The sequence below is a fragment of the Cherax quadricarinatus genome, chromosome 86 (assembly GCF_038502225.1).
Source record: "Cherax quadricarinatus isolate ZL_2023a chromosome 86, ASM3850222v1, whole genome shotgun sequence".
NCBI lineage: Eukaryota > Metazoa > Arthropoda > Malacostraca > Decapoda > Parastacidae > Cherax > Cherax quadricarinatus.
Window position 1 is genome coordinate 15,584,379 of NC_091377.1, and position 13,120 is coordinate 15,597,498.

The 13,120-nt window shown below is 45.6% G+C and overlaps 1 protein-coding gene across 1 annotated transcript in view; it reads left to right on the forward strand.

The window, feature by feature from the left end:
• LOC128703087 (carbohydrate sulfotransferase 11-like) overlaps positions 1-13,120 on the forward strand; it is a 237,080-nt gene that overhangs the window by 48,454 nt on the left and 175,506 nt on the right. The window contains exon 2 of the mRNA XM_070103663.1: positions 6,208-6,363. Within this exon, the coding sequence (XP_069959764.1) occupies positions 6,208-6,363 (156 nt within the window). The remainder of the gene's footprint in view (positions 1-6,207; positions 6,364-13,120) is intronic.

Consider the following 13,120-nt stretch of genomic DNA (forward strand, 5'->3'; position numbering starts at 1 on the left):
AGGCTCAGGAGTTATCAGGTAGATGGAGAGGCTCAGGAGTTATCAGGTAGATGGAGAGGCTCAGGAGTTATCAGGTAGATGGAGAGGCTCAGGAGTTATCAGGTAGATGGAGAGGCTCAGGAGTTATCAGGCAGATGGAGAGGCTCAGGAGTTATCAGGTAGATGGAGAGGCTCAGGAGTTATCAGGTAGATGGAGAGGCTCAGGAGTTATCAGGTAGATGGAGAGGCTGGGGAGTTATCAGGTAGATGGAGAGGCTCAGGAGTTATCAGGCAGATGGAGAGGCTCAGGAGTTATCAGGTAGATGGAGAGGCTGGGGAGTTATCAGGTAGATGGAGAGGCTCAGGAGTTATCAGGTAGATGGAGAGGCTCAGGAGTTATCAGGTAGATGGAGAGGCTCAGGAGTTATCAGGTAGATGGAGAGGCTCAGGAGTTATCAGGTAGATGGAGAGGCTCAGGAGTTATCAGGTAGATGGAGAGGCTCAGGAGTTATCAGGCAGATGGAGAGGCTCAGGAGTTATCAGGCAGATAGTGAGGCTCAGGAGTTATCAGGCAGATGGAGAGGCTCAGGAGTTATCAGGTAGATGGAGAGGCTCAGGAGTTATCAGGTAGATGGAGAGGCTCAGGAGTTATCAGGCAGATAGTGAGGCTCAGGAGTTATCAGGCAGATGGAGAGGCTCAGGAGTTATCAGGTAGATGGAGAGGCTCAGGAGTTATCAGGTAGATGGAGAGGCTCAGGAGTTATCAGGCAGATAGTGAGGCTCAGGAGTTATCAGGCAGATGGAGAGGCTCAGGAGTTATCAGGCAGATAGTGAGGCTCAGGAGTTATCAGGCAGATGGAGAGGCTCAGGAGTTATCAGGTAGATGGAGAGGCTCAGGAGTTATCAGGTAGATGGAGAGGCTCAGGAGTTATCAGGTAGATGGAGAGGCTCAGGAGTTATCAGGTAGATGGAGAGGCTCAGGAGTTATCAGGCAGATGGAGAGGCTCAGGAGTTATCATGCAGATAGTGAGGCTCAGGAGTTATCAGGCAGATAGTGAGGCTCAGGAGTTATCAGGTAGATGGAGAGGCTCAGGAGTTATCAGGTAGATGGAGAGGCTCAGGAGTTATCAGGCAGATGGAGAGGCTCAGGAGTTATCATGCAGATAGTGAGGCTCAGGAGTTATCAGGCAGATAGTGAGGCTCAGGAGTTATCAGGTAGATGGAGAGGCTCAGGAGTTATCAGGTAGATGGAGAGGCTCAGGAGTTATCAGGTAGATGGAGAGGCTCAGGAGTTATCAGGTAGATGGAGAGGCTCAGGAGTTATCAGGCAGATGGAGAGGCTCAGGAGTTATCATGCAGATAGTGAGGCTCAGGAGTTATCAGGTAGATAGTGAGGCTCAGGAGTTATCAGGTAGATGGAGTGGCTCAGGAGTTATCATGCAGATAGTGAGGCTCAGGAGTTATCAGGCAGATAGTGAGGCTCAGGAGTTATCAGGTAGATGGAGAGGCTCAGGAGTTATCAGGCAGATGGAGAGGCTCAGGAGTTATCATGCAGATAGTGAGGCTCAGGAGTTATCAGGTAGATGGAGAGGCTCAGGAGTTATCAGGTAGATGGAGAGGCTCAGGAGTTATCAGGTAGATGGAGAGGCTCAGGAGTTATCAGGTAGATGGAGAGGCTCAGGAGTTATCAGGCAGATGGAGAGGCTCAGGAGTTATCAGGCAGATAGTGAGGCTCAGGAGTTATCAGGCAGATGGAGAGGCTCAGGAGTTATCAGGCAGATAGTGAGGCTCAGGAGTTATCAGGCAGATGGAGAGGCTCAGGAGTTATCAGGTAGATGGAGAGGCTCAGGAGTTATCAGGTAGATGGAGAGGCTCAGGAGTTATCAGGTAGATGGAGAGGCTCAGGAGTTATCAGGCAGATGGAGAGGCTCAGGAGTTATCAGGTAGATGGAGAGGCTCAGGAGTTATCAGGCAGATAGTGAGGCTCAGGAGTTATCAGGTAGATGGAGAGGCTCAGGAGTTATCAGGTAGATGGAGAGGCTCAGGAGTTATCAGGTAGATGGAGAGGCTCAGGAGTTATCAGGTAGATGGAGAGGCTCAGGAGTTATCAGGCAGATGGAGAGGCTCAGGAGTTATCAGGTAGATGGAGAGGCTCAGGAGTTATCAGGTAGATGGAGAGGCTCAGGAGTTATCAGGTAGATGGAGAGGCTGGGGAGTTATCAGGTAGATGGAGAGGCTCAGGAGTTATCAGGCAGATGGAGAGGCTCAGGAGTTATCAGGTAGATGGAGAGGCTGGGGAGTTATCAGGTAGATGGAGAGGCTCAGGAGTTATCAGGTAGATGGAGAGGCTCAGGAGTTATCAGGTAGATGGAGAGGCTCAGGAGTTATCAGGTAGATGGAGAGGCTCAGGAGTTATCAGGTAGATGGAGAGGCTCAGGAGTTATCAGGCAGATGGAGAGGCTCAGGAGTTATCATGCAGATAGTGAGGCTCAGGAGTTATCAGGCAGATAGTGAGGCTCAGGAGTTATCAGGTAGATGGAGAGGCTCAGGAGTTATCAGGCAGATGGAGAGGCTCAGGAGTTATCAGGTAGATGGAGAGGCTCAGGAGTTATCAGGCAGATGGAGAGGCTCAGGAGTTATCAGGCAGATGGAGAGGCTCAGGAGTTATCAGGTAGATGGAGAGGCTCAGGAGTTATCAGGTAGATGGAGAGGCTCAGGAGTTATCAGGTAGATGGAGAGGCTCAGGAGTTATCAGGCAGATGGAGAGGCTCAGGAGTTATCATGCAGATAGTGAGGCTCAGGAGTTATCAGGCAGATAGTGAGGCTCAGGAGTTATCAGGTAGATGGAGAGGCTCAGGAGTTATCAGGTAGATGGAGAGGCTCAGGAGTTATCATGCAGATAGTGAGGCTCAGGAGTTATCAGGTAGATGGAGAGGCTCAGGAGTTATCAGGTAGATGGAGAGGCTCAGGAGTTATCAGGTAGATGGAGAGGCTCAGGAGTTATCATGCAGATAGTGAGGCTCAGGAGTTATCAGGTAGATGGAGAGGCTCAGGAGTTATCATGCAGATAGTGAGGCTCAGGAGTTATCAGGTAGATGGAGAGGCTCAGGAGTTATCAGGTAGATGGAGAGGCTCAGGAGTTATCAGGTAGATGGAGAGGCTCAGGAGTTATCATGCAGATAGTGAGGCTCAGGAGTTATCAGGTAGATGGAGAGGCTCAGGAGTTATCAGGTAGATGGAGAGGCTCAGGAGTTATCAGGCAGATGGAGAGGCTCAGGAGTTATCATGCAGATAGTGAGGCTCAGGAGTTATCATGCAGATAGTGAGGCTCAGGAGTTATCATGCAGATAGTGAGGCTCAGGAGTTATCAGGTAGATGGAGAGGCTCAGGAGTTATCAGGTAGATGGAGAGGCTCAGGAGTTATCATGCAGATAGTGAGGCTCAGGAGTTATCAGGTAGATGGAGAGGCTCAGGAGTTATCATGCAGATAGTGAGGCTCAGGAGTTATCATGCAGATAGTGAGGCTCAGGAGTTATCAGGTAGATAGTGAGGCTCAGGAGTTATCAGGTAGATGGAGAGGCTCAGGAGTTATCAGGTAGATGGAGAGGCTCAGGAGTTATCAGGTAGATGGAGAGGCTCAGGAGTTATCAGGTAGATGGAGAGGCTCAGGAGTTATCATGCAGATAGTGAGGCTCAGGAGTTATCATGCAGATAGTGAGGCTCAGGAGTTATCAGGTAGATGGAGAGGCTCAGGAGTTATCAGGTAGATGGAGAGGCTCAGGAGTTATCAGGTAGATGGAGAGGCTCAGGAGTTATCATGCAGATAGTGAGGCTCAGGAGTTATCATGCAGATAGTGAGGCTCAGGAGTTATCAGGTAGATGGAGAGGCTCAGGAGTTATCAGGTAGATGGAGAGGCTCAGGAGTTATCAGGTAGATGGAGAGGCTCAGGAGTTATCAGGCAGATGGAGAGGCTCAGGAGTTATCAGGCAGATAGTGAGGCTCAGGAGTTATCAGGCAGATGGAGAGGCTCGGGAGTTATCAGGCAGATGGAGAGGCTCGGGAGTTATCAGGCAGATGGAGAGGCTCGGGAGTTATCAGGCAGATGGAGAGGCTGGGGAGTTATCAGGCAGATGGAGAGGCTCAGGAGTTATCAGGTAGATGGAGAGGCTCAGGAGTTATCAGGTAGATGGAGAGGCTCAGGAGTTATCAGGTAGATGGAGAGGCTCAGGAGTTATCATGCAGATAGTGAGGCTCAGGAGTTATCAGGTAGATGGAGAGGCTCAGGAGTTATCAGGTAGATAGTGAGGCTCAGGAGTTATCATGCAGATAGTGAGGCTCAGGAGTTATCAGGTAGATGGAGAGGCTCAGGAGTTATCAGGCAGATAGTGAGGCTCAGGAGTTATCAGGCAGATAGTGAGGCTCAGGAGTTATCAGGTAGATGGAGAGGCTCAGGAGTTATCAGGCAGATAGTGAGGCTCAGGAGTTATCAGGCAGATAGTGAGGCTCAGGAGTTATCAGGTAGATGGAGAGGCTCAGGAGTTATCAGGTAGATAGTGAGGCTCAGGAGTTATCATGCAGATAGTGAGGCTCAGGAGTTATCAGGTAGATGGAGAGGCTCAGGAGTTATCAGGCAGATAGTGAGGCTCAGGAGTTATCAGGCAGATAGTGAGGCTCAGGAGTTATCAGGCAGATAGTGAGGCTCAGGAGTTATCAGGCAGATAGTGAGGCTCAGGAGTTATCAGGCAGATGGAGAGGCTCAGGAGTTATCAGGTAGATGGAGAGGCTCAGGAGTTATCAGGCAGATAGTGAGGCTCAGGAGTTATCAGGCAGATAGTGAGGCTCAGGAGTTATCAGGCAGATAGTGAGGCTCAGGAGTTATCATGCAGATAGTGAGGCTCAGGAGTTATCAGGTAGATGGAGAGGCTCAGGAGTTATCAGGCAGATAGTGAGGCTCAGGAGTTATCAGGCAGATAGTGAGGCTCAGGAGTTATCAGGCAGATAGTGAGGCTCAGGAGTTATCAGGCAGATAGTGAGGCTCAGGAGTTATCAGGCAGATGGAGAGGCTCAGGAGTTATCATGCAGATGGAGAGGCTCAGGAGTTATCAGGCAGATGGAGAGGCTCGGGAGTTATCAGGCAGATGGAGAGGCTCGGGAGTTATCAGGCAGATGGAGAGGCTGGGGAGTTATCAGGCAGATGGAGAGGCTCAGGAGTTATCAGGTAGATGGAGAGGCTCAGGAGTTATCATGCAGATGGAGAGGCTCAGGAGTTATCATGCAGATGGAGAGGCTCAGGAGTTATCAGGCAGATGGAGAGGCTCAGGAGTTATCATGCAGATGGAGAGGCTCAGGAGTTATCAGGCAGATGGAGAGGCTCGGGAGTTATCAGGCAGATGGAGAGGCTGGGGAGTTATCAGGCAGATGGAGAGGCTCGGGAGTTATCAGGTAGATGGAGAGGCTGGGGAGTTATCAGGCAGATGGAGAGGCTGGGGAGTTATCAGGCAGATGGAGAGGCTGGGGAGTTATCAGGCAGATGGAGAGGCTGGGGAGTTATCAGGCAGATGGAGAGGCTGGGGAGTTATCAGGCAGATGGAGAGGCTCAGGAGTTATCAGGCAGATGGAGAGGCTGGGGAGTTATCAGGCAGATGGAGAGGCTCAGGAGTTATCAGGCAGATGGAGAGGCTCGGGAGTTATCAGGCAGATATAGTATGGTGAAGTATGCTGTCTGGAGTGGGAATTTGTTATCATTCTGACTGCAGCATTTTGCTGGATTATTAATGGTCTGAGATGATTTATTGTTGTTGAGCCCCATGCACAAATTCCATAGGTGAGATAAGGGTAGATGAGTAAGTGATATAGGGCAAGGAGTGCTGGTTGTCGAACATAGTACCGTATCTTTGGTAATATGCCTATTGAATAGAGATTTTCTGGAAAATTTGTTGTATATGACTGAAATTTGAGGCTACTGTCCGGGTGGATTCCTAAGAATTTTCCCTGTCAGTCTTGTGACAGGTGATCCGTTTATCAATATGTTAAGTGGAACATTTGTAGCTCTGTTTGTAAACTGAATGAAATAGGTTTTGTCAATATTGAGACTAAGCTTGTTAGTCATTATTATTCATTGATTTTCTTTTCTGATTATTGTGACTAATTCCTTTTGGTATTTATTAACAATGTACATAATAAAATGCTGCATAATGCTGACTGACGATTCCTTGATGTCCCCTAAGGATCGCAGGTTCTTGGAGGTTCGAAGGAAGCTGATGATACGACGAGCGGAAACTCTGCGCCAAGTTTGTACGAAGAGACCACAGCTGGCCAAGTCTTCTGTGTTACACGTAGTCTGGGACACCAAACACAATGTTATATGGTGCCCATTGCATAAGGTGAGTCAACTTATATATCTCCTTCCCTCTGAGATAATAAACTCCTAAGTCAGCTTCCTGCCTGACAGGGCCACGGCTACCTGGAAAAATCCTGGAACTATTCTACCTCCAGTATACCAGGAGAGTTTTCCAAGCATCAACACCTTCACAGTCCACTTCCAGACCAGGCCTCCTGGCTTGTAGCCTGATCAACCAGGGTGTTGGTGCCAGTCCTACTGTGGCTGATGGCCTATGACTTATCACAAATTATTTATAGCATTTAAACTGTGACTAATGGATTTAACAATAAATCAGTCACGATAACAATTAGTATTGAGAGAAGTAAGGTGCTGGGACAGGTCAAACTGGAAGCGATGGTAACGAATTAATAGCATATTTTTCTGTTAAATTCACTAATATCCAATGGTTCTTGTGTTTCGTAAATCATTCAACTCAAACACTGAGACCCCGCTCGGAGCTGAGACCCCGCTCAGCGCTGAGACCCGCTCAGCGCTGAGACCCCGCTAAGCGCTGAGACCCGCTCATCGCTGAGAACTCGCTCAACGCTGAGAATTCGCTCAGTGTTGAGCGGGGTCTCAGCGCTGAGCGAATTCTCGCTAATTGCTGAGAACTCGTTCAACGCTGAGAATTCGCTCAGCCGCTCAGCGCTGAGAACTCGCTCAGCGCTGAGACCCCGCTCGGCGCTGAGAATTCGCTCCGAGCTGAGGGTGTATTCCTGGACATGAAGCATAGTGTAAAACAGTTCAATGCTGGATCATTATAACACTACGTACACGGACATGCTCGCCGGATAAAAAAAAATTAACCCGAAATATATGGTATATTACTGTATTTTATTTCTAGTAATTTCTTGGAGAAACAATAATTTACAAAAATAAGCCATCGTGGTTCCAGAAGCTTTTATCTTCGTTGATTTTTAATTGTTGTGATCGTGGATGTTGTCAAGTTGAAAGAGTCGCTGCAGATCAACCCCAGAGTCATCAACTTCCAAACATGTGCAACTCTTGGGTATCTTTATTGAGGAAACGTTTCGCCACACAGTGGCTTCATCAGTCCATACAAAGGAGAATCTTGAAGAACAGGAGGAGAATGAGGTAATCAGTCCCTCAACCTTGAGTCGATGTGGCCAGTCCATCAATCTCCTTTGTATGGACTGATGAAGCCACTGTGTGGCGAAACGTTTCCTCAATAAAGATACCCAAGAGTTGCACATGTGTCTAATTTATCAACATGTCGGTTCCCTGAACCATTCATCTACAAACTTCCAAACACCCTACCACTTGTTTACCTGGAGTTTACCTGGAAAGAGTTTCGAGGGGGTCAACGCTCCCACGACTCGGTCTGAGACCAGGCCTCATTGTGGATCAGGGTCTGATCAACCAGGCTGTTACTGCTGGCTACACGCAAACTGACGTACAAACCACAGTCCTGTTGGTCAGGTACTGACTTTAGGTGCCTGTCCAGTGCCTTCTTGAAGACAGCCAGGGGTCTATTGGTAATAGAGGCAGTTGAACAGTTTTGGGCCCTGACACTTATTGTGTGAGTGGCGCATAGCGCAAGTGAAGCCTCACATTGACTGCTGTGAGTGACTCTTAGCGCAGGTGAAGCCTCACATTGACTGCTGTGAGTGACTCTTAGCGCAAGTGAAGCCTCACATTGGCGTTCCTGTCTTAGGAATTTACTAACTTTCTTCTCTAAGATATTTGAGGAGGTAGATCATGGTATTGAATATGATATTGTGTATATGGAAACTTAAGGCACACGAAACAGGAGGAGAAATTTTTTCCTGGGTAGAGGTATGGTTGACGAATAGGCAGCAGAGAGTTTGTATAAATGGGGAGAAATCAGAATGGGGGCACGTCACAAGCGGTGTTCCTCAGGGGTCAGTGTTGGGCCCGTTGTTGTTCACAATTTACATAAACGACATAGATGAGGGAATAAATAGCGACATAAGTAAATTTGCTGATGACACCAAAATAGGCCGTCCAATTCATTCTAATGAGGACACTAGAGCACTCCAGGATGATTTGAATAGACTGATGCAATGGTCGGAGAAGTGGCAGATGCAGTTTAATATTGACAAATGCAAAGTTCTAAATGTTGGACAGGTAAATAGCCATGCCACATATAAACTAAATAATGTAGATCTTAATACTACTGATTGCGGAAAGGATTTAGGAGTTCTGGTTAGCAGTAATCTAAAACCATGACAACAGTGCATTAGTGTTCGCAATAAAGCTAACAGAATTCTTGGCTTCATATCTAGAAGTATAAATAATAGAAGTCCTCAGGTTGTTCAACTCTATATATCCTTGGTTAGGCCTCATTTAGACTATGCTGCACAGTTCTGGTCACCGTATTACAGAATGGATATAAATGCTCTGGAAAACTTACAGAGGAGGATGACAAAGTTGATCCCATGTATCAGAAATCTTCCTTATGAGGATATACTGATGGCCCTGAATCTGCACTCTCTAGAAAGGCGTAGAATTAGGGGGGATATGATCGAGGTGTATAAATGGAAAACAGGAATAAATACAGGGGATGTATATAACGTGCTGAAAATATCTAGCCTAGACAGGACTCGCAGCAATGGATTTAAGATGGAAAAATTCAGATTCAGGAAGGATATAGGAAAGCACTGGTTTGGTAATAGAGTTGTGGATGAGTGGAACAAACTCCCGAGTACAGTTATTGAGGCTAAAACGTTGTGTAGTTTTAAAAATAGGTTAGATAAATACATGAGTGGGTGTGGGTGGGTGTGAGTTGGACCTGACTAGCTTGTGCTGCTGGGTCAGATGATGTGCTCCTTCCTTAAGTGAATGTAACTGACCTGACTAGGTTAAGGCATTGGCTTAAGCCGGTGAGAGAGCTGGACCTGCCTGGCATGGGCCAGTAGGCCTGCTGCAGTGTTCTCGTGGCTGCCACTTACACTTTGCTGCTCTACAATGTTATAATTAATGAGCGTTATTCAGGGTAGCATTATGCTGAGTCTGAGTTATTCAGGGTAGCATTATGCTGAGTCTGACTTATTCAGGGTAGCATTATGCTGAGTCTGAGTTATTCAGGGTAGCATTATGCTGAGTCTGAGTTATTCAGGGTAGCATTATGCTGAGTCTGACTTATTCAGGGTAGCATTATGCTGAGTCTGAGTTATTCAGGGTAGCATTATGCTGAGTCTGAGTTATTCAGGGTAGTATTATGCTGAGTCTGAGTTATTCAAGGCAGCATTATGCTGAGTCTGAGTTATTCAGCGTAGCATTATGCTGAGTCTGACTTATTCAACGTAGCATTATGCTGAGTCTGAGTTATTCAGGGTTGCATTATGCTGAGTCTGAGTTATTCAGGGTAGCATTATGCTGAGTCTGAGTTATTCAGGGTAGGATTATGCTGAGTCTGAGTTATTCAGGGTAGCATTATGCTGAGTCTGAGTTATTCAGGGTACCATTATGCTGAGTCTGAGTTATTCAGGGTAGCATTATGCTGAGTCTGAGTTATTCAGGGTAGCATTATGCTGAGTCTGAGTTATTCAAGGTAGCATTATGCTGAGTCTGAGTTATTCAGGGTAGCATTATGCTGAGTCTGAGTTATTCAGGGTAGGATTATGCTGAGTCTGAGTTATTCAGGGTAGCATTATGCTGAGTCTGAGTTATTCAGGGTACCATTATGCTGAGTCTGAGTTATTCAGGGTAGCATTATGCTGAGTCTGAGTTATTCAGGGTAGGATTATGCTGAGTCTGAGTTATTCAGGGTAGCATTATGCTGAGTCTGAGTTATTCAGGGTAGCATTATGCTGAGTCTGAGTTATTCAGGGTAGCATTATGCTGAGTCTGAGTTATTCAGGGTAGCATTATGCTGAGTCTGAGTTATTCAGGGTAGCATTATGCTGAGTCTGAGTTATTCAGGGTAGCATTATGCTGAGTCTGAGTTATTCAGGGTAGCATTATGCTGAGTCTGAGTTATTCAGGGTAGCATTATGCTGAGTCTGAGTTATTCAGGGTAGCATTATGCTGAGTCTGAGTTATTCAGGGTTGCATTATGCTGAGTCTGAGTTATTCAGGGTAGCATTATGCTGAGTCTGAGTTATTCAGGGTAGCATTATGCTGAGTCTGACTTATTCAGGGTAGCATTATGCTGAGTCTGAGTTATTCAGGGTTGCATTATGCTGAGTCTGAGTTATTCAGGGTAGCATTATGCTGAGTCTGAGTTATTCAAGGTAGCATTATGCTGAGTCTGAGTTATTCAGGGTAGCATTATGCTGAGTCTGAGTTATTCAGGGTAGGATTATGCTGAGTCTGAGTTATTCAGGGTAGCATTATGCTGAGTCTGAGTTATTCAGGGTACCATTATGCTGAGTCTGAGTTATTCAGGGTAGCATTATGCTGAGTCTGAGTTATTCAGGGTAGGATTATGCTGAGTCTGAGTTATTCATGGTAGCATTATGCTGAGTCTGAGTTATTCAGGGTAGCATTATGCTGAGTCTGAGTTATTCAGGGTAGCATTATGCTGAGTCTGAGTTATTCAGGGTAGCATTATGCTGAGTCTGAGTTATTCAGGGTAGCATTATGCTGAGTCTGAGTTATTCAGGGTAGCATTATGCTGAGTCTGAGTTATTCAGGGTAGCATTATGCTGAGTCTGAGTTATTCAGGGTAGCATTATGCTGAGTCTGAGTTATTCAAGGTAGCATTATGCTGAGTCTGAGTTCTTCAAGGTAGCATTATGCTGAGTCTGAGTTATTCAGGGTAGCATTATGCTGAGTCTGAGTTATTCAAGGTAGCATTATGCTGAGTCTGAGTTATTCAAGGAAGCATTATGCTGAGTCTGAGTTATTCAGGGTAGAATTATGCTGAGTCTGAGTTATTCAAGGTAGCATTATGCTGAGTCTGAGATATTCAAGGTAGCATTATGCTGAGTCTGAGTTATTCAAGGAAGCATTATGCTGAGTCTGAATTATTCAAGGTAGCATTATGCTGAGTCTGAGTTATTCAAGGTAGCATTATGCTGAGTCTGAGTTATTCAAGGTAGCATTATGCTGAGTCTGAGTTATTCAGGGTAGCATTATGCTGAGTCTGAGTTATTCAAGGTAGCATTATGCTGAGTCTGAGTTATTCAAGGTAGCATTATGCTGAGTCTGAGTTATTCAAGGAAGCATTATGCTGAGTCTGAGTTATTCAGGGTAGCATTATGCTGAGTCTGAGTTATTCAAGGTAGCATTATGCTGACTCTGAGTTATTCAAGTTAGCATTATGCTGAGTCTGAGTTATTCAAGGTAGTATTATGCTTAGTCTGAGTTATTCAGGGTAGCATTATGCTGAGTCTGATTTATTCAAGGTAGCATTATGCTGAGTCTGAGTTATTCAAGGTAGCATTATGCTGAGTCTGAGTTATTCAAGGTAGCATTATGCTGAGTCTGAGTTATTCAGGGTAGCATTATGCTGAGTCTGAGTTATTCAAGGTAGCATTATGCTGAGTCTGAGTTATTCAAGGTAGCATTATGCTGAGTCTGAGTTATTCAAGGTAGCATTATGCTGAGTCTGAGTTATTCAGGGTAGCATTATGCTGAGTCTGAGTTATTCAAGGTAGCATTATGCTGAGTCTGAGTTATTCAAGGTAGCATTATGCTGAGTCTGAGTTATTCAAGGTAGCATTATGCTGAGTCTCAGTTATTCAGGGTAGCATTATGCTGAGTCTGAGTTATTCAAGGTAGCATTATGCTGAGTCTGAGTTATTCAAGGTAGCATTATGCTGAGTCTGAGATATTCAAGGTAGCATTATGCTGAGTCTGAGTTATTCAAGGTAGCATTATGCTGAGTCTGAGTTATTCAGGGTAGCATTATGCTGAGTCTGAGTTATTCAAGGTAGCATTATGCTGAGTCTGAGTTATTCAAGGTAGCATTATGCTGAGTCTGAGTTATTCAGGGTAGCATTATGCTGAGTCTGAGTTATTCAAGGTAGCATTATGCTGAGTCTGAGTTATTCAAGGTAGCATTATGCTGAGTCTGAGATATTCAAGGTAGCATTATGCTGAGTCTGAGTTATTCAACGTAGCATTATGCTGAGTCTGAGTTATTCAGGGTAGCATTATGCTGAGTCTGAGTTATTCAAGGTAGCATTATGCTGAGTCTGAGTTATTCAAGGTAGCATTATGCTGAGTCTGAGTTATTCAGGGTAGCATTATGCTGAGTCTGAGTTATTCAAGGTAGCATTATGCTGAATCTGAGTTATTCAGGGCAGCATTATGCTGAGTCTGAGTTATTCAACGTAGCATTATGCTGAGTCTGAGTTATTCAGGGTAGCATTATGCTGAGTCTGAGTTATTCAAGGTAGCATTATGCTGAGTCTGAGTTATTCAGGGTAGCATTATGCTGAGTCTGAGTTATTCAACGTAGCATTATGCTGAGTCTGAGTTATTAAAGGCAGCATTATGCTGAGTCTGAGTTATTCAGGGTAGCATTATGCTGAGTCTGAGTTATTCAGGGTAGCATTATGCTGAGTCTGAGTTACTCAACGTAGCATTATGCTGAGTCTGAGTTATTCAAGGTAGCATTATGCTGAGTCTGAGTTATTCAAGGTAGCATTATGCTGAGTCTGAGTTATTCAACGTAGCATTATGGTGAGTCTGAGTTATTCAAGGTAGCATTATGCTGAGTCTGAGTTATTCAACGTAGCATTATGCTGAGTCTGAGTTATTCAAGGTAGAATTATGCTGAGTCTGAGTTATTCAACGTAGCATTATGCTGAGTCTGAGTTATTCAA